Below are 26,120 nucleotides of genomic sequence, written 5' to 3' on the forward strand. Positions count from 1 at the left end.
CAAATATTAAATAGTACTGCCTCCAAAAAATGGTTAAGGTAAATACTTAACTATTTAATCATACCAACAGAAGCAAAGTTAAACAATAAATGTTCTCTTTACCTATAAAGCTCAATGTCTGTTTCTAGAAAATCCTTTCTGGCTAGAAAAAGATTTGGAACATTATTTGCTTAATTACAACTACAGTGGCATGCCTACGGATTATATTTGATGACTGCTCTACACGAGGAATGTATGTTTTTTAAATACTGCAAATGGACTCTTTCACTGTTGGAGATAAAGTCAAAGCACACGGGCATGGGCAGATTTTAATTTACCTCAATGGGGGAAAACAGATATAATCAAACTGATAGTTCTATCTGAACATATTATTTATTTTTTATGACCACCTACTGCACCCACAAAATTGATTTCAAGAACTCCAGCAAGTAGTACTAAACTACTTATAAAATCTAATTTGATACAATCAAGGCATGACAAAATTGAAAGATCACTAGAGAAAATGGACTACTTCTTTCTAAATATTATAATGGCTTCTCTCACGGGAAAAATTACTTTGACTTTATGTTACATCTAAATTCCCAGAGAAAGTTTCTTGGAGTCACTAGACTATTTCTATTTCTAGGGTGCCTGACTTCCCACAGTTTGCCCAGGACTTCCCTGGTTTTAGCACTGATCCCAATTCTGGGAAACCACAAGCCAGGCAATTCCTGATGGGCATACTACTTACTTCCAAGAACTACATATTTATCATCAAAATAAGTTCAGCTAACACCATTAACATACTAGCTATATTGTAAAGATATATTATGCAGTGTCAGAATAACTTTTATTACATTATGAGTAAGACACTTCAAAGTTTTTTTTTTCAAGTCAATGAGTTTCCTTCATTTAAAATCAAAATTATAGTGAGTCATAAACACAAGAAAAAAAGAATTAATTTTCAAGCAACTAAAAAGGGTCTGAGGAGGGTTTTCAATCTCTTAGTCAAAAAGCAAACTTCTTAGTCAAAAAACAATGGAACAGAGATGATGATAAATTCTTTCTCCTGTTAGTCCTAGACCATTATGAGTGTACGGGTATTTATCCATACGACCCTTAGAACCTAAGAAATACTCTGTAATTTAAAACCTACCTGAATAAACCATAAATTCATACGTTAGAGCTGAAAGGAAGTTTAAGAGGTTTTAAAGCTGTGTTAAGGCATTAAGATTGGATCAATAGCTAACATAATTAACAATGACCACTTTTTAGTGATCCCCTACGTTCTTGAAGTAAAAAAAAAAATGTATATAAGACACTTTCTGAATTACTAAATCAGTATGTTCTCAAAAAGAACGAAGGAGAAAGCCAATTGAAATGACACAGAAAAAAATAAAAATAAAAACTTTTATAATGGTTGAGGTTATAGTTCTTTTGTTTTTCATACAACTATGTATGCACAAGTCTTTGGAATTCTAGTCTAGAATTTTTACTCGTTAATTGGAAGACTCATATTATAAACTAAATGTACTTATTGTATGCTTTACCTAAAAAAATTAAGAGTTAATATAGATAAAATGGAAAAGAAAATTTGACACTATTTATATGATTTTCAAAGATATGGCTACAAAATAAATGTGCGTGTATTCATAAGTATGAATGAGTGTGCATGTATGTACATATGATATATATATCAATCCTGTACTATATTTCTTGTTTATTCCTCTTCAAGATTTTAACAATCTTCATATCCTAACAGAAAAGTAATCTACTACCCAAATTTAACAATATTCTTTACTAAAATTTCCCCTTAAATTCTTACATAAATAACTTATATTACAAAACTTTAGAGAACTACAATACAGTATGTTTAAAGATGTGATGAATAGCACATTTAAAACTATTTTAAAAGGAGGTCAAATCTGACCTCTGGGCCATGAAGCACCACATTAGCGGCTCTGCAGAAAGAAAAATGATAACGTAGGAAATGAGGGCTCAGAAACTAGGACCTTATCAGTTAGAGTAGGATTCGCGCCTGTAAGACAAATTGCTCAGCAAGGCAAGTCACCCTCCTGCTGTGGTGAGGATACAGCCGAATTTCCAATGCCACTATCTCCCTCATCGTGTCTCTAGACCCGATACCATACAGTCAAGGAATGGCGTACAGTTTTGAAACATCCACTACTTATCCTGAATACATTTTGTCAAAGTCACCGGCTAGGATAATTTTATTTGTCCTTCAACTGGCAACTCAGTGTTAGAAATAAAAATCTTCAAAGGATACTCATTCATAGGAACTATCTTATGTTGCCCCTTCATTAACAAAGAATGATGATTCCACCTCAGGTTTTTAATAAGTAAACAGAGTTTGTTATTTAAATCATTTTAAGAGTTTTCTCAGTTCTTAAAAAATAAAATCTGTAACGTTAGAAATTTAGCAAAGCCCACAAATTGTCTCATTTGAAAGCATACCTGAACACCGATGGACTTTTTTAGCAGTTCTTCTACAAAATTCCAATTTGATTCCATTTGTCTCTAGAAAGGGAGAATATTGCAGCAAAATTATTGCTCTTAATTATGCATTGAAATTATAGTATAGCAGGCTAGTAGTGAAGTACAAATATCTTCTCTAACATCAGACATCATTACCACTTCTTGAATGTCTAAAATTACTTGGACAGAGTAACTTGACAGACTTGGTAGAAAAAAAAATTGTAACTATTCCAATCCAATATAAACCTTAACAGGACATGTTTTATTAAACAATAGCACTTGTATACAATTATAACTGTTTTAACAAATATTTAAACTTTGCTGTCATATGTAATTTAAGCGGAAAAAAAAACTTTATGTAGTTTTTGGAGTGTTTTATGCTTTGAGTGTTTTTCCTCATTGTACACTTTACTCACCAGAGACTTTTTCATTTTATGTATAATAACATCAAGACAATCTATTCTACTAAGCAATTAACTAAACATTTTGTATAGGAAAAAAATGTACACAGTACTACCTCATTTAATCAATGGTCACTTATCTGGAAGACTCCTCACAATAAGGAAGAAAGCCGAAAAGGACTGTCACAAAGCCAAAATACTTCACAAAAGCTAGGCACTGAAAAAGGCTTTGCTTTCCAAAGGGAAAGCCTGGAGGAACGCTCAGTTCTTAAAGCTCTGGATACATGTATACTAGTCAAAACCAGAAGAAAAGAAAGTGCTTTGGAGAGGAAGCAAATAACAACTAGTTTCTGACAGTGAGTGAAAAAGGTACAAAAGGTAACTGTAACACCTCAAAAAGCAAAGCCAGAAGCCTTAAAGAATAGAAACAAAGAGCCTCATCATACCCTACCATCCCCATCATAATTAATATGTTGTTCAGAAGGATGAACCCAAATGACTCATAAAAGGTTAAAGCATGCACAATATTCTTGATTAAAAAAAATTTTTTTTGAAATATTTATTTTTGAAAGACAGACAGAGCACAAGTGGGGGAGGGGCAGAGAGAGAGGGAGACACAGAATCAGAAGCAGGCTCCAGGCTCTGAGCCATCAGCCCAGAGCCCAATGCAGGGCTCGAACTCATGAACCAGGAGATCATGACCTAAGCCAAAGTCAGACGCTTAACTGACTGAGCCACCCAGGCGCCCCTGCAATATTCTCAATTTTAAATGACTGGATAATGTTCATGTAAGATGCTCATTACATAAAATTACTAAACAAACATTTCCTTAATAAAGGTACTCAATGACTGTGGTAGCCCCTCTCTAAAATGGCCCCAAATGACCCTGTCTCCTGGTATTCATACACTTATTTAACCCTCCACCCCCACCCCACTGCACACTGTGCCAGGGTTGGTCTGTTATCAAGAGAGCATCAGTACTAATAGGAGTGTTGGTATGTCATTTCCAAGATTAGGTTAGAACACAGTGAAGCTTCCATCTTAATGAAAATCTCGTTGACTCCGTCAGGGAAAACCATAGTGTGAACAGGCCTGAAGAAGCCTATGTGATGAGTAACTAAAGCCTCCTGCCAACATGAGAAAGACTGGAAATGAGTCCTCCAGCTCTAGTCTTCAGAGACTCAAGCACCTGCTGATAGTTTACTATAAACTCATGAGGGATCCTGGGCCAGAACGATCCAGCTAAGCTCTTACTGTATACCTGAGCCTTAGGAACTGTGTGAGATAATAAATGTTTGCTGTCTTAAGCTGCCAAATTTTGTTTCACAGTTAGAAATAACTGATACAATGACTCAGTTATTTTTAGCAAAAAAAAAAAAAAAATTGACCTTTTCAGATATATTTATGTAAATAAAGTGAATGCAAACCTTTTATTAGGAGAGAATGTGTAGTAAAGAATTTGGCCTTACCCAAAGAGAAATTCTGGCCTTTATCCTTGGCTTCTGGGGAGTAATTTCTAGGCCCTTGGAATGTTATACCTGATAGGGATATCTTTGTTTGCCGGGGAGCCTAGAGTCATACTGGATAGTCTAACAATGTAATTGAGGGTGGAGGCTGGCCACAGCCCAAAACCAACAATGTGACTTAGGCTAAGGGCTGTGGAGACCTGGAAAGTTGATCTGAAGATTGAGATTAACTGTGTGGGCAATCAATCCATCACATCTATATAATGGAGCTCCAATAAAAACTGAACACTGCAGCTTAGGCAAGCTCTCCTGGTTGGAAATACTCCCTGCATACTGTCACACACTGATGCCAAGAGACTAATGTATCTTGACAACATGGGGAGAAAACAACAGGAGCTCCACATTTGGTACTTCTCCTGGACTCTACTATATACTCCTCCCTTAGCTAATTTTAATTTATATTCTTTCCCTGTAATAAACCATAACCATGAGTGTAATAGCTTTTAGAGAGTTCTGTAAATCTAAGTAAATTATATGGTTTTGGGCATTCTTGAGCTTGCAATTGGTGTCAGAAATGAGCAGCCTTGGTAAATGGTCCTAAAATTCTCTCAAAAAAGAGATTATTTTGTTTTATAATACTATATGAACACTGTTAAGGTCTTTACATTACTTCCTCAAAAAAAAAAAATCTTTCCATTTCACAATTTCCAAACACAATTAAGTCTCAGAGAGGTTATGTATATATACATACAAGTCAGAGCAAGAATTTTGCTCCAAAGCCAGTATTCTTCCCATTTTCTAATAAACCTTCCCTCACCTTTCAGCAATTCCCTTTTATATCACTCTTGACTAAGAAAACATCATCACTAACCCCAAATAAGCAGGGATTATGACAGGACTACCGTATTTAGCTTTATAGTTTCATAGTGTTAGTGAGTATATTTCAATGATTCTGTTCTATCAAGGCATTTGAATCACAGGAATTATAGGTAAGTAATGTATTCTTGTCCAGAGAATTTCAACTCTGTGGATCAGTACTGTGGCTATAATCTAAAACAAAAATAAACCATAACTCAGATTAAAGAATGACAACTATATCATGCCCAAATCAAGTCTAAGAGACTGTATCAAAGGACACAGATTTTTTCTTCACAGCAAAACTGAACTTTGAGCACCTACATTTTTTTTCTACATACTAAACGTATATAAAACTTAATCTCTCTGACAGAAAGGAAATATGGGGCGCCTGGGTGGCTCAGTTGATTAAGTGTCTGACTTAGCTCAGGTCATGATCTCAGGGTTTGTGAGTTCAAGCCCTGCACCGAGCTCTCTGCTGTCAGCACAGACCCTGCTTCACATCCTCTGTCCCCCTACCCTCTCTCTCTGCCCCTTCCTTCTCATGCTCTCTCTCTCTCAAAAATAACATTAAAAAAAAAAAAGAAAGGAAATAGGAAGTCATCAATTTTGGGTTATGTTTTATATCTCTTATCCCACCATCCAAACTAAGACAACCACTTAAGCTTCAGGACAGGTCATGTCTCCACCACAAATATAAAATAGATACCCCATTCTCCACTTCCAGCAGACAAGGTAACTTGGTGCAGCTCTCACTTTAAGGTTATATTTCAGACTTTTTATCTAGTCACCATTTCAGATGTTTCGAAGATGAGCATCAGCTGGCCTGACATCAGCAGGGAAAGTACTGTTAAACTGATTCCTGCAATGCCCCAAAATATTTCTTCTCTTTAAACTATATTTGCTTTTAAAATAGATGGTGGCAATTGTGAGAAGATAACACACTCTTATCTAGGTTGAAAGAAAAACCTTAAATAGAAACACATGAAACTCTAAAGCCTCTAGTAGGAGAGATACCAAATTTTCCTTACAAGCTTACATTAATCAATTGGCAAATTTTGTGATTAAATGCACAGCAAAAGTTTAATCCACAAAAAAGCTTTTAAAATAAAATTAAAAAATGAAGCATATGTGAAACCTACTTAAAATGTTAAAATTTTGAGATGCCTGGGTGGCTCAGTCGGTTGGGTGTCCAACTTCAGCTTGAGTCATGATCTTGCGGCTTGTTCAAACCCCACGTTGGGCTCTCTGCTGTCAGTGCAGAGCCTGCTTTGGATCCTCTGTCTCCCCTTCTCTCTGCCCCTCCCCCACTAGCACTTTTTCGCTCTCTCTCTCAAAAATAAACAAACATTAAAAAAAATTCTTTTTTTAATTAAAAAAATAAAATGTAAAGATCTCATCTTGTGAGTGGAACAAAGCAGGCTTATTAATGCATGGCCATTTTCTATATGGTAGTTGGCTGTGATACTATATCATAAAAAGAAAAAAGAATTCAGAAAATTTTCAAAATTCTGATCAAAATATATCCCAGATCCAAATTAACATTCTGCATAATCTCTCTGAAAGGATGAGTCAATATACCTTTACATTCATAGATCAGAATGATTACAGGACTTCTGGACCAAATTGAGACACTTGAGAGTAAAAGGAAAATTAACCAGATAGGAGGAGGGGATAATAGGCATAACAGAAACTGTCCATGGCAAACTGGTACACACGGTTTCCATACTGAAAATTCTATTCATGAGAGAAGGCGGTCTTTAGGAGAACCCCAATATCAAATTTATCTAAGTGACAAAAGATAGGCTGACATTTAACTACGGTGTACCTCAGTTTTGTTACTTGTAAAATGGATATGTTACTCTCTCACCTACTTCATGTTACTTCACAGATATAAAGGCTGCTTAGTCACTGTGAAGTATTAAACACTTAGCAAATGTGGGGCGCCTGGGTGGTTCAGGAGGTTAAGCATTTAACTCTTTCGGCTCCAGTCACGATCTCAGGGTCATGAGATTGAGCCCTGCATTGGGCTCCGTGTGGAGCTTGGAGATTGCTTAGGATTCTCTCTCTCTCCCTCTCCCTCTGTCCCTCCCCCATTCATGCTTGCTCTAAGTAAATAAATAAAATTTTTAAAAAACCCACAAAACACTTAGCAAATGCAATATGCTGAAGGCATCACCCCTAATGAAAACTAGTATCAACTAGAGAGCTTGAGGTGTTTTTTTTTTCTCAAAGATATTAAGAAGTCCAGAAATATCTGAAGTTCTTTGAGCACTCATGAATACAATCCAAGTCTGTTTTACACATATACGTATACATTATACATCTCTATTATTTTTATCATATGAAAGGTTCTTTTTCAAATATGATGGCATTTTCCTCTTAAAACCTTCTATATAATTTAAATTAAGATTCTTAAAATATATGTATTTTAGCAAAAGAAAATCATACAGGAACTGCTGACATATTAAAAGACGTAGATTAAGCTATTTTAAACACAGACAATTCAATTACTATCTTGATTCAGGGCTAATAAAAGCATTAATTCCTATGGAATTCTCTGTATGAAACAGAAGAGTGATTTCAGCAATGCAACTGTACAGTACAACAGTAATAGTAATGATATATATTAACATGGCTAGATTACGTACCACATGTGGGTGTATGTGGAGGTCAACATCAACCACCACTGAAATACACCATTCACTCGCATAAGTGTTAGCGGCAGTTCCAGCATGCATTTATAACCTGAAAGCATGCTCCCTGAAGCAAGAGGCAATAAATCTGTTTCACGTACATCCTATCATTGGCACCTATTATTATAACCACCTTAATGGTAACTCAAAGGTGCTTTTAACTAATTAGCGTTTTTATTTACACCGATTAAAATCAAAAATATGTACTGGGGAATTAAAATGGGAAGAGAAATAAAATGCTGATGTAAAGACATTATTTTATAGGTAAATTTTTGAGTTACTTTAATGTTCTAGTATTCTAATGGTTAAAAGATGTGAAACATTAACATATTAACTCCACAAAAATACTCAGTGAAAGGCCTACTGCAGTAATAATGACAATCTGCTAAGATTTATGGAGTATTTACTACATATCAGCATGATAAGAACTGATGTACAAAGGACATATAATCCTTTTCTCTGGGATGCTTATTCCACTGATCCCTCTCAATAAATTGGTATAATGCTTAAATATGTTAATATTGATCTGTGTGTGAGTTTCTCAGAGAACTTTCTGATTTATTATTTTAATTTATCTTGGGATCTCCTGGAAAGCTTTTTATTATTAGGCGGATCATTTAGAAGACGTTTTGAGGTCCTTTCCATTCCTATGACATAACTGTCAATGCTAACTGACCCTCAGATTCCATGCATGATTTCCGAGCTGACTTTTTTCAGTATTCAAAAAGAAGAAAGTCTGTCAAGGAACAGGTTTCATAAGCAATGATCTCCATACCTGATAGAGGATGAGAACCAAGAAACTTTTTACAAATAAGAATTCCCAAATTCCAAACCAGATTACTAAATCAGGATCTCTAGAGTTGAGATCTGAAAACCTGAATTTTTAAAAACTTCCAGGTAGGTCTGATGGATAAGCCAGATTTGGGAACTACTCCCCCCCCCGCCCCCCCCCCCCCCCCCAGAAAAAGGTAAATTTTGAAAATCAGACACATTAGCTTCAAGATTCCATATGTTATAGAACTGATGGGCTAATAGAATACTACACTATTCACTTCTGAACATGGAATAATTATACACAAATAGAGCTTCAAATAAATATGTCTACCAGCTAGTTCTATTCACAGGGCTTTTTAAATAACACCAAAAAAAAATGTTTCTAACTAGAAATATAAAATCTATTTGAAGTAAACCTCATGGTTGTTTAATAGATTAAGATATCTTTATGAAAAGCTTCCCTAAAGAAGCATTTTTCTGAGGAAATAATTTTACCTAATTATTCACAGAAACTACTAACTAACTCATTACTGGAGACATGTGCTCTCCCTTCATCAATTTTACAGATTTTGGAAGTAAAAGGCATTTTCTGAACACTCAATCCCATGATTTTTGGAAGAGGGAACACAGGCTCAGAAAAGTTGAAGTAATTTACTGAAGGTCACACAACTACCTAGTAGCAGAGCCAGGACTGGACTAGATCTCAAGTCTTCTTCTACAAGGTGCTCTTCCTTAAATAGTAAAAACATAAAAATTACCATTTTTCAAGATGTTTAGGGAAAGGTCTACCAACTTCTAGATTCAGAAGCTGAATTTTTCTCTGTAGGATTGTGATCTACTTTTATTTTTAATGTTTTAATCTTTTTAATGTTTTATTTATTCTTGAGAGAGAGAGAGAGAGAGAGAGAGAGGGAGGGAAGATGAGGGACAGCATGAGCGAGGGAGGGGCAGAGCAAGAGAGGGACACAGAATCCGAAGCACGCTCCAGGCTCTGAGCTGTCAGTACAGAGCCTGACATGGGGCTCAAACTCACAAAGTTTGAGAGATCATGAACTGAGCTGAAGTTAGACACCCAAATGACCCACCCAGGCGCCCCTGTGATCTACTTTTTGTTGTGTTTCTGTGCTTGTTTACTAACGTGTCTACAAAAAATACATATTAATAATATGAGAAAGTTTAAGAAAATAAAATCTTACCATTTCATCTTGTGTTCCATGGCGATCAAACTGGTAAAATGATGCTACATGAGTGATGATCCACCAACTAAAACCTAATGGATCCCTGGGCTGGATTATAGGCACAGAAGGTCGTCTTCGGTCACTTGATTTGTCAAAGAATGTTTTAAGTAGTTTATTCAACCAGTTCCAAAATGACTATAGAAAGAGAGGTAATATGATTCAATTACACTAAGAACATAACCTTTGGTTTGGTTTGGGCTTTTTTCTCCATTTGTATAATAATATATACACATAAAAGAGAAAAAAACCCATGTATGTGAAATTTAAAGAATAAAAATACACAGGTTAAGAATTATTAGAACATGATTAGCAATCTAGAAAGACCCTATGTGTTCCACAATCACATCTTCTGCCATCCAGGGGAAATGATTATCCTGACCTTCATCATAAATCATTCTCTTGTTTTTTAAGTTTTGCCACATAGGCCTATAAGTCTAAATCATATACAGTTTGGCTTCCCATCACCACTTTTTTATCCATGTTTGTATTCTTAAGTGGCCTAATTCTATTCTTTATAACTTGCTTCTTTTCTCAGCATCGTGTTTCCGAGATTCATCCATATTGCGTATAGGCCTAGTTCATCAAAGTATTCCAAAATATGACTATATGATGAACCATTTACCTGATACACTGTTGTTGAGCATTTGATGAGTTTTAGTAAGTTTTTTTTCTAGTAATTTGTTCCATCTCATAAACATTTTCATGTTATTAGGCATACAGTTAATGACAATATCTCAACTTTTAAAAATATCTGCAAAATCTGGTCATGTTCCTTTTTACATTTTTAGTATTGACTGTGTAATCATTTCAAGAGAAATTAGCCAATTTTAGTAACTTTTAAAGAACCAATTTTTGACCATTTTAATCTTTTTCTGTTTTGATCTTTGTTATTTTTAATTTTACAAATTTGTGTTAGTTTTATTTGCTACCTTTTACTTTCTTTGGGTTTATTATGCAGGGATTTTTTTTCCCTAACTTCTTGTATGATGAATTCTTTTTAAGTTTATTTACTTATTTTGAGACAGAGCATGTGTGTGAGTGGGGGAAGGGCAAAGAGGAAGAAAGAATCCCAAGCAAGCTCTCAGCTATCAGACCAGAGCCCCAAATGGGGCTCAATCTCAGGAACCGTGAGATCACAACCTGAGCCAAAATCAAGAGTCAAATGTTTAACTGAGCCATTGAGGCGCCCCTATGAATTCTTAGCTCATTAATTTTCAGCTTTTCCCCCCTCTAACATCTGTATTTAAAGTTATAAATTTCAGGGCTCTGCAATGGCAGAGGCTGATGGAACTCTCCCTCTCTCTCTAACCCTCCGTACTTGAGAGCTCACTCTCTCAAAAATAAATTAAAAAAAAACAACAACATAAAGTTATACTTTTCCCTCTTTATCTTTAGCTGCAGTCCCAAAGCTTTAACTAGTAGTATGTTAGTTATCATTTACTTCAAAAAATTTTTACAGTTTCTATTATATTTTCTTTCACCTATGGGTTAGAAATGTATTTCAATTATTTTCTTTTTAATTTTTTTTTAACGTTTATTTAATTTTGAGACAGAGAGACAGAGCATGAACAGGGGAGGGGCAGAGAGAGAGGGAGGGAGACACAGAATCTGAAACAGGTTCCAGGCTCTGAGCTGTCAGCACAGAGCCCGACGCGGGGCTTGAACTCACGGACCATGAGATCATGACCTGAGCCGAAGTCGGACGCTTAACTGACCGAGCCACCCAGGCGCCCCTGTATTTCAATTATTTCTAAGCATATGTGTATTTCTTCTTGTAATTCAATTTTTATTTTCATTTAATACTATGTTCTTAGCCACATAAAAATTTAAATTTGCTTTATCTTCCTGATAAATTGAACCTTTTATCAGTACAAAATGACGTAATGCTCTTATTGGTTTTAAAGTCTAATTTTCTCTAATGTTAGTTTAACATATTACATCTTTTTCTATTAATTCTGAACTCTTCTATAGTTTGTTTTAGCTTATCTCTTATAAACAGCTTACATTCTGTTCTGACAGTATATTTTTTTAAATGAGCATTTAGTAGTCCACTAATGTAATGACTCCTACATTCAGTTTTAAATTTACCATCTTATTCTGTATTTCTATTTGTATACCTATTTTTTCCACAAACACCTCCTTCTTGAGTTCTTTTGGGTTAAATATTTTTCTTTTTTCCCCCTCCACTAGCTAGTACATTAGTCTACTTTCTCTTCTTTCAGTGATTACCTTACAAATAACAGCATATAGGCAAATGTCTTGATAAGTTAATACATATCTTCATTCTCCTCTTAAAATAAGTACCTTAAAATACTCATTATGCCCTATCCAATTTCTACACCAGTATTACTGTGTACTTTAACTATTTCTTAATTCAAACAGATTATATTACTGACTTATACAAAACATTTACTATTTTCTTTGCACTTTATTCCTTCATACATCACACCACCTCTGCCCTGCCCCCAATTCCCCCAATTCAGGCACCATGCTTCTAAAATACCTCTTTTAGAATTCCCTTCAATTCTGTTTCACTGACAGTAGCTTTGTTTCACCTCACCCTTGAAAGATTTCACTGGTGAAAAATTTTAAGTTGACAACTACTTTGCTTTAATACAATGAAAATTAACATTCCCACTGACCTCCACTGCTGTTGAGAAGTCAGCTGATAGTCTAATTGACATTCTTTTGAAGGTAACATTTTTCTGTCTGAACGCTTGTAGCTCTTCTCTTTGTCTTTGATGTTCTGCAGTTTCACTATGATGTATCTAGGTCTGTTTTTTTTTTTTTTAATCCTAACTGGAATTGATTTTCTTTTTTATTTTTATTTTTTAATTTTTTTTTTCAACGTTTATTTATTTTTGGGACAGAGAGAGACAGAGCATGAACGGGGGAGGGGCAGAGAGAGAGGGAGACACAGAATCGGAAACAGGCTCCAGGCTCTGAGCCATCAGCCCAGAGCCTGACGCGGGGCTCGAACTCACGGACCGCGAGATGGTGACCTGGCTGAAGTCAGACGCTTAACCGACTGCGCCACCCAGGCGCCCCTGGAATTGATTTTCTTAATGCGACAGCTTTTCTTAACTATGGAAAATTTTCTGTCATTTTCTCTTCAAGTATTTTCTCTGTTCCACTTTCTACTTCTTTGGAGCTACAATTAAAAGCATTACGTATCCCCTCTATTCTCACATGCTGCATGTAGCCACCAGGTCTCTTCTATTTCCTATAATTCATAATAGTTCTTCAGTTATTATCTTTCCTGACCTTGACATTTTTGAGGAGTACAGGTCCATTATTTAGATTTAACTTAAGTTTCTTCATAATTAGATTCACATTATATATTTTGGCAAGATACCAAAGACACATTTTTCTTCTTTAAGTGCATCACATCACACACTGAAGGTACATAATATCCATTTGTCCTATTATTGGTTAACTTTGGTCATGTGGGTAAGGTGGTATCTGCCAGATTTTCTAAACTGTAAAGTTACTGCTCCCTTTGTAACTGATAGTGTAGATACTTATCCAGCTGTAAAAATACTGTTTTTCGTCATACTTCTGGCAGCCATTGAGGATTCTTGCCTGAAACAGTTACTAAGGAAGTTGTCAACTGGTGATTTTCTAATTCTATCACCAACATCTACATTTATTAGGAGGAGTTTCCCTTCTCTCCATTTATTTTTCATTTATACCAGTATGAATCCATAAAGTCTTACTGTACAGATTACAATCCTTTGCTATCATTTATTTAAAAAAATTTTTTTTTTCAACGTTTATTTATTTTTGGGACAGAGAGAGACAGAGCATGAACGGGGGAGGGGCAGAGAGAGAGGGAGACACAGAATCGGAAACAGGCTCCAGGCTCTGAGCCATCAGCCCAGAGCCTGACGCGGGGCTCGAACTCCCGGACCGCGAGATCGTGACCTGGCTGAAGTCGGACGCTTAACCGACTGCGCCACCCAGGCGCCCCGCTATCATTTATTTTGTTTCTCAAATTATCCCAGGTTTAGAGTGTGGGAGATCTTCATGTTGGCTCTTTTGTCCTTCAGAGGTGTCTTCTTTATTTTCTGAGTACCTCCTTAGTTTCTGGTACAAAATGTTCCAGGTTCATTTTTTTCTTTTCATGCCCCAGCCTGGAAGACCAGTCATTTGCCAAAGGAACTTTGTTTCTTGTCATTGGAGGTTGGTCTTCAAAACCAAGACATTGCAGTTTCCTGTTACTCAAATACCATCGTTTGTAGGCCCACCTATTGGATAAGGTAGGAAATGCATGTATGCACACGTCCATGTGTGTGCGCGCGCACGCACACACGCACACACACACACACACACTCACTTCTAGTTCTGATGATTAGAAACCATTATTTCATACTAATATCTCAAATTCTATTCCTACACATTATCTTTCACTCTACCTTTCCCTGTTTCCATATTTGTAATTCAATTTTCCAACAGTGGCAAAGTTGGCTCTTAATCACCCATGATATATTAATTTTCTCAGTCCTAGAACCCAAACAAAGATTTAAAATTGCTAACTCATATATAGCACTGTAAGACAAATCTACAAACAAGTCCAGTATTTGCAGTTCATTACAATTCTTCTGTCTTTAGCCTTAGAGCACATTGTCAAAATAGTGCACTCCAAATTGTCTAGGTCAGTCCTCCCCCCACATCACTTCTCCCATGTGTTACTCACTTACAATACAGCTCGGTTTAGGTGTTTCTCTTTATGTTCCAATGAATCCCTCTTCCACGCACCTTGATTTATTTCTGGAGCATGTTCAAGTTTAGCACAGTTCTAAAATCATAACACATTCAAACCCTTCCACTGCACTGTCCCTCACCAATCTCCCATTCCTACCCACCGATTTCATAGTTCTGATTTGTCTTTCCAGTATTTATCTGTGCACAACTAATCATATGCATTTACTATTTTCCCCATCTTCATACACAGAAGGTAGCATCCTATAAATATTCTTCTGCACTTTGCTTATGTAACAGTAAATCCTGGAAATCAAATGCTTCAGATATTTTATTCAGTCTACTGAACACAGTACTCCAATGTGCTGATATACCATGGTTGGTTCAACTAGTCTGTGTATGGGCCGTTAGGTATTTTCTCATATTATGCTTTTATAAACAATGCACTAAAGAGCCTGATGCATATGCATTTTTTCTGAATTGCTAGACGTATATACCAAAAATAAACTCCTAGAAGTGGGATTGCCAGGGTGAAAGTTATAAAATCCTTGGCCCATACATTTTGAATCTTTGTGGGGTTTTGGGTGTTTTTTTGTCTTTTTGTTTTTGGTATTAATGATGTTTTTATTTCACAGAAAATTTCTTTAACAATCTTTCTGTGACACTTAAACGTGACAACATATATAAATTTATGCATATATGTGGCAGCTAAAATATAATTTGTACTGGTCAGAAACGCTATGATATTGCACATGGTACAGCACTGGTGTCCCCTGCCTCATTCATGGCAATTTGGGGAGTACACATAAAATATATTTAGGTCTATTTCCCCAAAGAGGAATGAATTAATTCAGCTATTTCTTTTCTTTCTTAAATATGCACTTTCTTACATAATCGTGTGGTAGGAAAAACATGAGTTGTAGCACCAAATAAATCTGCATTTGAAGTCCAGTTTATCATATTCTGTTATTTGAACAGTTTACTTAACCTCACACCCACTCTACTTTCTGGCACATAAGAAATATCACTCAAGGATTATTTATTAGCTTTCCTTCTGTGAAACTGAAATCTAATTGACGTTTACTAGATAATGAGTGTTGGGTTTTCAGGAAAACAGTCATACAGATAGATCTACAAAAGCTATGTGTTTAGAATATTTCCTGGAACACAATTATGTCCTTGACCAAATTAGTTTATTTCCATTCTTGGAATTCCCACATAATTTGAGGTGTACGTGAATTTGCAAACCTTCCTGAGCCTCCAAGAGGGTTCCCTAATTGCTTTATACACTGTCCCCTTGGGAAACATCATCCTGTTGGCTTCACAAAGGTCAGCAGGAGCACAGGCAGATATGAAAATAACTTAAAAGCCCTGAACTGCCTCTCCCCTTTAGATAATTTCCTTAGAACATTAGTTCTTTGAACACAGACCTGATTGCAGAATATGTCTCTTCCTCAGCAAGAAAATTCCAAATCCCATTCAATCTTCACCTACCACATTTGGTGGGGGGGATGCCAGGGGGTAGGGAGAAGGAATTAAATACTTTACGGAAAAATGTTAGTGTGTATATGCATACGCACATACGCATGTTTTCTTCTTTTAAAAACATAATGAGGGGGGCGCCTGGGTGGCTCAGTAAGTTAAGTGCCTGACTCTTGGTTTCAGCTCAGGTCATGATCTCACAGTTAGCGACTTTGAACCCCACAACAGGCTCCATGATGACAGCTAGGCACCTACTTGGGATTCTCTCTCTCCTTCTCCCTTGCTTGCACTCTTACACTCCCTCTCTCAAATAAACAAAAAAAGGTTAAAAAATGTAAACATAATGAGGGTATTGTATAAATTAATGTTGTCACATCGTAAAGGTTAAAAATCTTTGTACAACATAAAGAAAGAAAAAAAGTCTCTGCCTTCAGTAGTCTGGAAAGCTGTTAAGAACAGGCCCTGTGTGGAGCTTAGACTGCTGTCAACATTCAGGGAATGATCATGTCTTCTGTGATATCATTAACTCCCAGGTGGATGAGGAAGGGAAGCAGCCCTGTTCTTGAAATTTTCAATTGCTTTTTCTGTTTTTCTTTCTTGGTTTATCCACATCCATCTCGGTCCCCAAAGACACTGCATGTCAGATAGTACAAGGAATAATTTTCAACTAGCTTCTTTGCTGTCTTAGAAGAAACTTTTTGCGGTTTTGTTTCCTTTGGGTTTGGTCACTTTTTCTTGGTCTTGAGCTTTCTATCAAGGGAGTGAGTATGTCATAGTTCCAGTCCATATAATCTCTGTAGAGTGAAAGATGGGACCTACAACACTTTTCTCTAAGCTGAAGGCTTGCTCTGTTGTGGCATATTGTTTATTCATTATGGAGGCTGAAGTCCAAGATCAGGGGTCCTTCTGTAGACAGCAGACTTCTGGCTGTGTCCTCACAAGGAGGAAGGCTCTTTGAGTCTTTTAAGATATTCCATTGTTACCTTCTGTTGTTTTTGAAAAGCCTAGTGCAGGTCAGATTACTTTGCTCTTTTAAGTTATTTGGTCTTTTCGCCTAGAAAATTTGAGGATTTCCTATAGGACCTAAAGTCATGTTTGAAATCAAACAGTTTTAGTATGGTATGTCTTGGGATGAATTATTTGGAGTTAATCTTACCAGTTACCTGGTAGGCCCCTTCAATATGTAGAATTAGCTCTTCTTTTTTTCCCCCAATAACTGTTTTCTTGGATAATAGTTTTGAGTGTTAGCTACACCCTATTGTTCTGTTTTCTTCTTTAAAGACTCCATTTACACATATGGCTATTTCCTTTTTGCTTACCTTCCATTTCAGCTATTTTCTAATTCTTTATATTCCTTGCATGTTTTCTGCCTTTCTTTCATATCCCTGATTAAATTTTCATTTGAGTGTATTTTTCTTGGGCACCTTGTAATTTAGTCAACTCTAAATTTATTTTTTCTTTCATTTCTCTCCTGCATTCAATTTATTCTTTTCATTCATTTCTGGCTTTTACTCTACTTCTTTTTAACACCTGAGTATCTTATGCAGGGTGTTTTTTGTTTTTTTTTTTTTTTTTAATAGCTCCAAATGTTTGTCTATTTAATCCAGTTTGGATTAAAATTAAAATTTCCTTCTGCTTCAGGGGTGCCTGGGTGGCTCAGTTGGTTAAGCGTCTGGCTCAGGTTATGATCTCACAGTTCGTGGGTTCCAGCTCTACTTCAGGGTTAGCTCTGTGCTAACACCTCAGAGCCTGGAGCCTGCCTTGGATTCTATGTCTCCCTCTCTCCCTCTCTCTCTCTCTGCCCCTCCCCTGCTCACGTGCTCTCTCTCTCTCTCTCCCAAAAACAAACATTAAAAAATTTCCTTCTGATTCACAGTTGTTTCTTGTGCAAAGGGTGTATCAGCTAAAGTGTTTCAATGCTGTTTTCTAGTAGTAACTTTATAAAGACTTGTATCAAAGTTTCCTTTTCCTTTCTTTCATTTAGTAAATCTGGACTACTTTAAAAGATTTCTAGTCCAGTGGAGGCCTCTTTTGTCAACGTACCAAAGTCCCATTTCTGTCCTGAATTTCCTTCTTCTTTTTTGGTGGTGACATTGGTAGGAGACTGGTATGAGAACTTTGATTTGTTTTTTCTTTTCTTTTACAAGATCATTTTGTTTTTACTTCCTATACCTTTCACCACCCAATCACCAAGACTATCATTCCTTTTTTGCCTTTTTATTCTCCAGAATCCTACCTTCAAAGACTACCTACTCATGTCATGTACACACTTTCATGTTCTATCCTATAGTCAGTTCTCTGACCTACAAGGAAGGTCAGAAAGGTCAGAATGACCAACTTTCTCAGTATATTCACAACCTGGCAATGGTTTTATCTGATGACTAATGTCACCTATCTGATGACTACTGCTAGCTCCCTTCTTCTCTCCTCCAAGTTTTTTTTCAGACTGCCCTTGCTTCCTATAAAGTTTTATGGTAGAGCTTTGGTGGTTTTTACCTTTAACTTAAAACCCTTTTATCACTCCTATCCTGTAGTTAAGCTATCAACATGTTTGTGTGGTTTTATTTGTTCTTGCTGTTCTATATTTTGGGGGAGTTACTTGGGAAGATTTAGGTGTAAGCATTCATCCAATGTCCATGCTTAGAAGTCACTGCTTGAAATTTTTACTACAATCTAGGCAACACCAACTCAGGCTATAAACCTGAGGGCTGGCTTGCAATAACAAATACACTGAAGCAAGTTCAAACTGCAAAATATTAGAGTAAAGGGCTATTTTCCTTATAAATTTAGTTGAGGTCCTAGTTCCTCTTTTGGGGGGCCCAGAACTAAGGGCAGCTAGTGTATTAGTAGGGTACCAACTTGGGTCGACTCTGACTTTGTCTTCTAGTACCTTCTACGTACAAAAGCTAATGTTCAAGTTTACACAATTTAGCAACTGTCTATAAGGTCATGGGGCAGCTTCAGTCTTCAGCTGATGTTGAGTTCCCACCTACATTCAGTATTTGGCCTCAGGACTTCTCACTTTCTACAAGCTCACTAAAACATGCAAATGTTTATTGTATGATGATACCCAGTATGATTAGATTATTTTTTCAGCAGGAAGGTTAAAATGTCTTACTATTAGGCATGGCAAATTTGAACCTGAATTTAAAAATAAAATAGCCTTCAAAATCTGTGAATGGTATCAATTACTTTTTACTTGTACTACAAAAAATTAAATGCCTTCAGATTTTCATTATTTTAAGACAAGTAAGTCTGGTTACTATATAAAATGAATAACATATAAATAATTTAGGTCAAACAATAAATATTACTCTGCAAATTTCTACAGTATAATATTTTAAAATTACACCTACTGTATGAAAACTAACAGCAACAAGTACGAACCTGCACTATATGTGGTCTATATGTTCAAGTCTGAAATTGGTAAAATAAGAATTGTAAAGAAATATAAAATCCTTAAATAACAACAAGCTTTACAGAAAATGGAAAAACTGATATTTACTATGTCAATGAAACAAAATATGCTGGCAAATGATCAAAGGAAAAAAAAATCCTGAGACTGTAATACTGAAATCTCACCAAAGAAAGCTGAACTCTACTGAAAAGCCAAACTGCAAGCAAAAAAGAATTTTTTTACTTGATTATAAGATATGTTAAATTTATACTTAAATTTACTGCTGAAATAATAAACTGAAAATAAATATAACACTTGTAAACTCATAAAAGTATGTTTGTTATTAGAATGAGATAGTAGCACCCAAACCCCAAATTGTGGACAATCAGAAAATTCTGAAATCCATTAAAATCAAAGACATTTTCATTTAACATAAACAATTTTAAATATCATTTCACGATGAATTCTTTGTTTTTACTTCTGCCTATGAATATTTCTTTTTTTTTTTACTAATCCACAACAGCTGAATAAATAAAGCTCCATTCTGAAAGATTTGGCCCAAAATAAGGTCAAAGAAAATTTCTCATGCTCTCCTTAGCACTTTCTTCCTCCTTCCTTGAAATAAGATGCCATAAAATTCTTTAATAAAAACCTATTTTAGGAGTGCCTGGGTGGCTCTCCTAAAATAAGTGGGTTAAGCATCCGACTTTGGCTCAGGTCATGATCTCGCAGTTTCTGAGTTCGAGCCCCGCCATCGGGCTCTGTGCTGACAGCTCAGAGCCTGGAACCTGCTTCGGATTCTGTGTCTCGCTCTCTCTCCGCCCCTCCCCTGCTCACGCTCTGTCTCAAAAATAAATAAAACATTAAAAAAAAAACCAAAAACCTATTTTATTTCTCTTCAAATCTAAATCTGCCATATTTCCTAACTTGTTTTCTGGATTACTAGACAGTATGAAATATTTTAGCCTAGAAGATTCTTGATAGGAAAACAACAAAAAACTTGTGAAAATGAGTCAAATCTTGCACTTCTCCGAGATGTTTCATATTACCACTTCAGGGTTAAAAATATAGTAAGTATTTGGGACTCAACTAATGATGTGTTTGGTGGTGGTGGTTGTTTTATTATAAACAAGAAACTTTGTAACATTTTTCTTGGCTAAAACCACTGCATAAATTCAATTTAAGAGTTAGGAACAATAATTAACACATCAATTTGACAACTTACCTCTGAAAGAGACCATTTACTTCTGTGTTCTAGAAGATGAATGAGTAGAACCCATAATTCTTTAATACATGGACATGGGCAGTGGTGACTCATTAATGCTTCAGAAGGCCTGACCTGTAGGGAAGAACCAAAATGAGTTCTTTTTTAAAAGAGAATTTTATATGCCACATACCTCGTTCCAAATGTTTTAAAAGAATGATTTAGATGACTTAACACTGATGTTCAATTACATAAATTGTTTATGAAAAATGTGCCATTCCATTAAATTTTAAAATAAATCCCCATTTTAAAACCAAAAGTATACAACGAACTTCATTTTCAACTTTTAAAAAAGTTTGCTTTAATCAATGATGTTCAGCAAACTTTTCCTGTAAAGGGCTAGATAGTAAATATTTCAGGGAGATATAGTCCTTGTCACAACTACTCAACTCTGCCATTATTATGCAACATCAATCATAAATAATAGACTTAAAAAAAAAAAAGGTGGGCTGTGCTCAGTAAAATTTTATTTGTAAAACCAGACAATGAGCTAGATATGGGCTCAGGGCATTGATTTCCTAACTTTGATCTAATTCATCAGCCACAACAGAAAAACTTCTAATAAAATGATTAGAAAACAAATTTAATCCATTGTAAAGCAAACTAAAAAATTTTTACAAGTCAGAATAAATACAATTGTTGGGGACCTATAAAGGTTAACCAATTTTAGATTAAGTATGTTTTTATTAAATATACCCTCAATGGTCCTACATAATGCAGAGTATATACACTATACTTGCAAGTACAGCTAGACTTCAGAAATTGATTATGCAATCACTACTTCACATATACTATATTCATGTTTCTAATGTAATACGGAGTAAAAGATAACTTAAAGTATTACTAACCCCTATTTGGTTAATCCACTAATTCATTAGTTGTAAAATTATGTAGACTAGACTTAAAAGACTTTGGTAATACATAAAACACAATCTAAATTATACAAAATTATAAATCCTCATTTCCTATAAGATTTGTGCTAAAAATCTGAAATAACTGATAATGATCTAAAAATTTCCATTGCTAGCAAATGAGTAGCTATATAGCACCTTTAAATCATTGTCTGCATTAAACACTGTTAGACACAATTTAGTAAAAACAAGTAATTCTCCCCATGATTCTAGACCTTTTTTGAAAACAAATAAAATTTCCCTTTACAACTGTTCACTAATTTTAGTTAACTACTCATTTATTGTATTATGTAAGAATACATGTATTGTTAAAGGGCTGGACTCTCCTACTGGAACAGAAGTTAAATGTACAGTTATTGTCATAAACATCTTGTTTTTATTTATTTTTGACAAGATGGAAATTAAAAAAAAAACACACAAAAAAAAACCCGCCTCTGAAACATTAATTTCAGCCTGTACTAAATGTTTAAATCAAATTCTTTTCCCAGTCAACTCCCAGATAGTAATAAATATAAAATTAGGAGAGTTAACAAGTAAACAATTTCAGTTTAAATTCTTATAAACTACACACATTAAGGAGTACTTCCCTTAAGTATCAAAAATACAAATAAACTCTTAAAGCATTACCTTGTCATACCTGTTGAGTGACAGGCTTATTAAATCACAAAGAAGATTTTCACAATGTTCTTCAAATAGGCTGACATTAGTTAAATTGTCTCCTGCCAGATTCATAAACTGATGACCATATATAACTTGCTCTAAAAATACAATAAAATATATTTTTTAAAACTACAGTAGATTTTACTAATTCAGAAGAAGGGAAAAAAACTATAGACCTTTCAACTGACTTACAACAAAACTGTAACACATAGTGTTAAAAGCAAGTTTCTTTGGAAATAAGTTAAATTTGAAGACAATTCCTTTCTTATATGATCACTAATAAACATTACCTAAAAAAGTTTTCAGTTCTCTCAAGTACCACTTAATAGACTTCTCTTTTCTTAATGTGGCCTTCTTTTTTTATAAAAAAATTTTTTTTAACGTTTGTTTTTGAGACAGAGAGAGACAGAGCATGAATGAGGGAGGGTCAGAGAGAGGGAGACACAGAATCTGAAACAGGCTCCAGGCTCTGAGCTGTCAGCACAGAGCCCGACGTGGGGCTCGAACTCACGGACCGCGAGATCATGACCTGAGCCGAAGTCGGCCGCTTAACCAACTGAGCCACCCAGGCACCCCTCTGTGTGGCCTTCTTTAAAAAGCAACAATGCAACATCATTTAAGGAAAAAAAAAATAGAGGGGAAACACTAAAAATCTTCACCAATATTTCTAACCAATAAAGACTTTAAAACATTTAACAAATGCTGATAAACTAATCACATACAATTGTTTCGTGGTATTGCTAGAGAAAACCAAGGTAACAGGTAAGTATACCTTAGAATATTGCTGTAAGGAAATATTTGAAATACAAAGTCCACATGAGAGAATAAATTATGTATTTGTATACATGTTTGCATGTGTATATATGTAAGTGTACACACATACATGTATATACATTTGTGTATTTTTTAATTAGTTCATTGAAAAGCAGGTATTGAGATAATGGATGTCTTTATAACATAAGTAATTGAAAATTCACAAATAATTACAGAATATTGCCAAGTTGTTAATGGAATCTAAAGATACCAGAGAGCAAGACCAAGAAATAAACAGGCAATATATGAAGTAAAAAAAGTATTATCCATGATATAGATAAGCTCCTACTAATTTTTTAAAAAAGAAACATTACCAAAAGACAATAATAAAGAAAATATAAAAAAAAGCAATAAAATTATGTAAAGATGTTCAACTTCACTGGTACTCAGAAAATTGCAAAATAGATTCAGTATTTTTCATGTATTAGTTGGCAAAAAATAAAAATAACTGATAATATCCACTACTGACAAAAGTGTGAGGCAAAGGCACGCTCATCATTAGTGTACATAAATTGGGGAAAACTATGGCAACTGAGCATTTTCAATATTAAAGCTGAAGGCGAGGGCGCCTGGGTGGCTCACACAGTTAAGTGTCCGCTCTTGATTTTGGCTCAGGTCATGATCTCACGGTTCATGGGATCAAGCTCCACATTGAGCTCTGTGCTGATGGTGCACAGCCTGCTTGGGAATCTCTCCCTCTGCACCTCTCCCACTCTCTCTCTCAAAATAAATAAACTTAAAAAAAAAAAAAAAAAGCTGAATGTGCCACTCCAATTCTAAGAATATATTCTACAGAATAACTTGTACATGTATTCAAAGATGTATATATATACAAGGATCTTCTGTGAAGTATCATTTGTAGTATCAAAAAAATAGAAATAACTGAAATATTAAATAGACTTGGCTAAATAAATTGTGACAGAGCCATAACATATAGGCCTTAAATGAATAAAGTCGAGCTATATGTACTAACATGAACAGATCTCTAAAAACTATTAAATAAAACATTATACAAAACACTATGACAATACTAATTGTGGTTAGTTAGAAACAAAGACAAAAATTCTACCCATGAGTTTCTATATATGTATACCAACAGAGAGTAAGTATGGAAAGATAAATGGGCCAAACTGTTCTCTTGAAAAAAGGAATAAGACTTTGACTTTTTACTTTGGTTACTATTTGAGTTAAAATTTTAAAAACTTAAAAAGCCCAGAAAGCACTTATTACCTGTAATTTTAACTCCTGAAACCAATATTACATTGTATGTTAATTAAAATGAAAAAAAAATCAACTGTAATTTTAAAAAAAATAAAGGCTTAGATTTAAAAAAGAACATAAATTAGAAATTCATAAACTTACTCAATTTTTCACCAAGCATGTGAAGAATTTCTAGCACCAGCCAATGGATATCTAAGTGGAGATGTAATAAATGCCATGATGGTGGAAAAAGCTGTGAATGACATTATCAACTGTGACTGAGAATTCGTAGTACTTTACTAGGTATTTTATAGCATGTCACAACACTCCTCCGTAAGCACAAGGATAAAGAACCAATTAACTACCCACTACTCAAAAGCTCAGGGAAAAACTCTGTCTTGCTCTTTAGAGGACTCTTTCACTAGAGTTCTTTGAAAGCATATTTTCTTCTGATACTTTAGGACGGACTCACCTTGGGGCTGCTTAACAGACTTATATTAAAGGTCCCTTCCAACCAATCTCTGATTTTACTATAGCTGCAAGGCAGTAAAATAATTTTTTAACCACTTATTTTCATCATTTTGTTTTAGACACTCCTATAAAATATTTTAACAGGAGAACTTTAGACTATCATACAGACCCTAATGAGATGCTCATTAAGAAACTGAAGTTAAAAGCAGTGAAGAAATTTACCTTTCAACTCATGCATTAAGATTCAAATCTAATTCTATCTGATACAAAAGCCAGTGCCCTTAACTACTCTGCTGTAGTAGGGTTGTCAATAACCTCCCTCCAGCCAACACTTGGTATCACCTTAAAAATAAATACAATATACATGTTCTATTAAGAGAACAAGGAAGGGGCACCTGGCTGGCTCAGTTGGTAGAACTTGAAACTTTTGATCTTGGGGTTGTGAGTTCAAGCCCCACATTGGGTGTAGAGATAACTTTAAAAAAATAAAACCTTTAAAAAAAGGGGGGGGAGAACAAAGAAGAGTTACAGAGAGGGACTTGCCGTATCAACTATGCAAACAAAACAAAATGCTATACTAATAAAACAGTATTGGCTCAGGAAGAGATAATAAATAAACAGAAAAACAGATAAACAGAAAAAAATAGGCAAAAGAGAAATAGATAAACCTGGTATCTTAAATCAGTGGGGAAAGCATGGGCCATTCAATAAAAGACCATTTATTAACTTATTCATTTTCAAGAAACTAAAGTTAGATTTCCCACCTCACAGCATATTTTTAAAAAAGAGATGAATTAAAAAGATGAATGTTAGGGGCGCCTGGGTGGCTCAGTCGGTTAAGCGTCCGACTTTGGCTCAGGTCATGATCTCGCGGTCTGTGGGTTCGAGCCCCGCCTCGGGCCCTGTGCTGACAGCTCAGAGCCTGGAGCCTGTTTCAGATTCTGTGTCTCCCTCTCTCTCTGACCCTCCCCTGTTCATGCTCTTCTCTGTCTCAAAAATAAATAAATGTTAAAAAAAAAAAAATTAAAAAAAAAAGATGAATGTTAAAAAAAAGTATGTTTTTAACAACAGCACAGAGATGATACACAAGAAAAACCTGACAGATATAATTACATACAAAACTGCAACCATCTACCTAGCAAGGCAGCTTAATTGTCGAAAATAAAAAGTGAACTGATGAAAATATCTATAATATGTAATACCCACATTTCTAATAAAAAAAGTATCTCTAATAAAAAAGTTCCTAGAAAGTAATAAAAGACAGATGCTTAACAAAAATAGCAATTAAATCAACACTTCTCATATATAAGATAGGT

The 26,120-nt window shown here is 35.1% G+C and overlaps 1 protein-coding gene across 1 annotated transcript in view; it reads right to left on the reverse strand.

Moving 5' to 3' along the window:
- MMS22L (MMS22 like, DNA repair protein) overlaps positions 1-26,120 on the reverse strand; it is a 125,943-nt gene that overhangs the window by 92,864 nt on the left and 6,959 nt on the right. Inside the window, exons 7-11 of the mRNA XM_040474213.1 lie at positions 24,496-24,586; positions 22,288-22,418; positions 20,711-20,824; positions 9,864-10,040; positions 2,455-2,517 (exon numbers count right to left, since the gene is read on the reverse strand). Of these exons, the coding sequence (XP_040330147.1) occupies positions 2,455-2,517; positions 9,864-10,040; positions 20,711-20,824; positions 22,288-22,418; positions 24,496-24,586 (576 nt within the window). The remainder of the gene's footprint in view (positions 1-2,454; positions 2,518-9,863; positions 10,041-20,710; positions 20,825-22,287; positions 22,419-24,495; positions 24,587-26,120) is intronic.

Source organism: Herpailurus yagouaroundi, unplaced genomic scaffold, assembly GCF_014898765.1.
Source record: "Herpailurus yagouaroundi ecotype Mexico unplaced genomic scaffold, PumYag 139, whole genome shotgun sequence".
Taxonomy (NCBI): domain Eukaryota; kingdom Metazoa; phylum Chordata; class Mammalia; order Carnivora; family Felidae; genus Herpailurus; species Herpailurus yagouaroundi.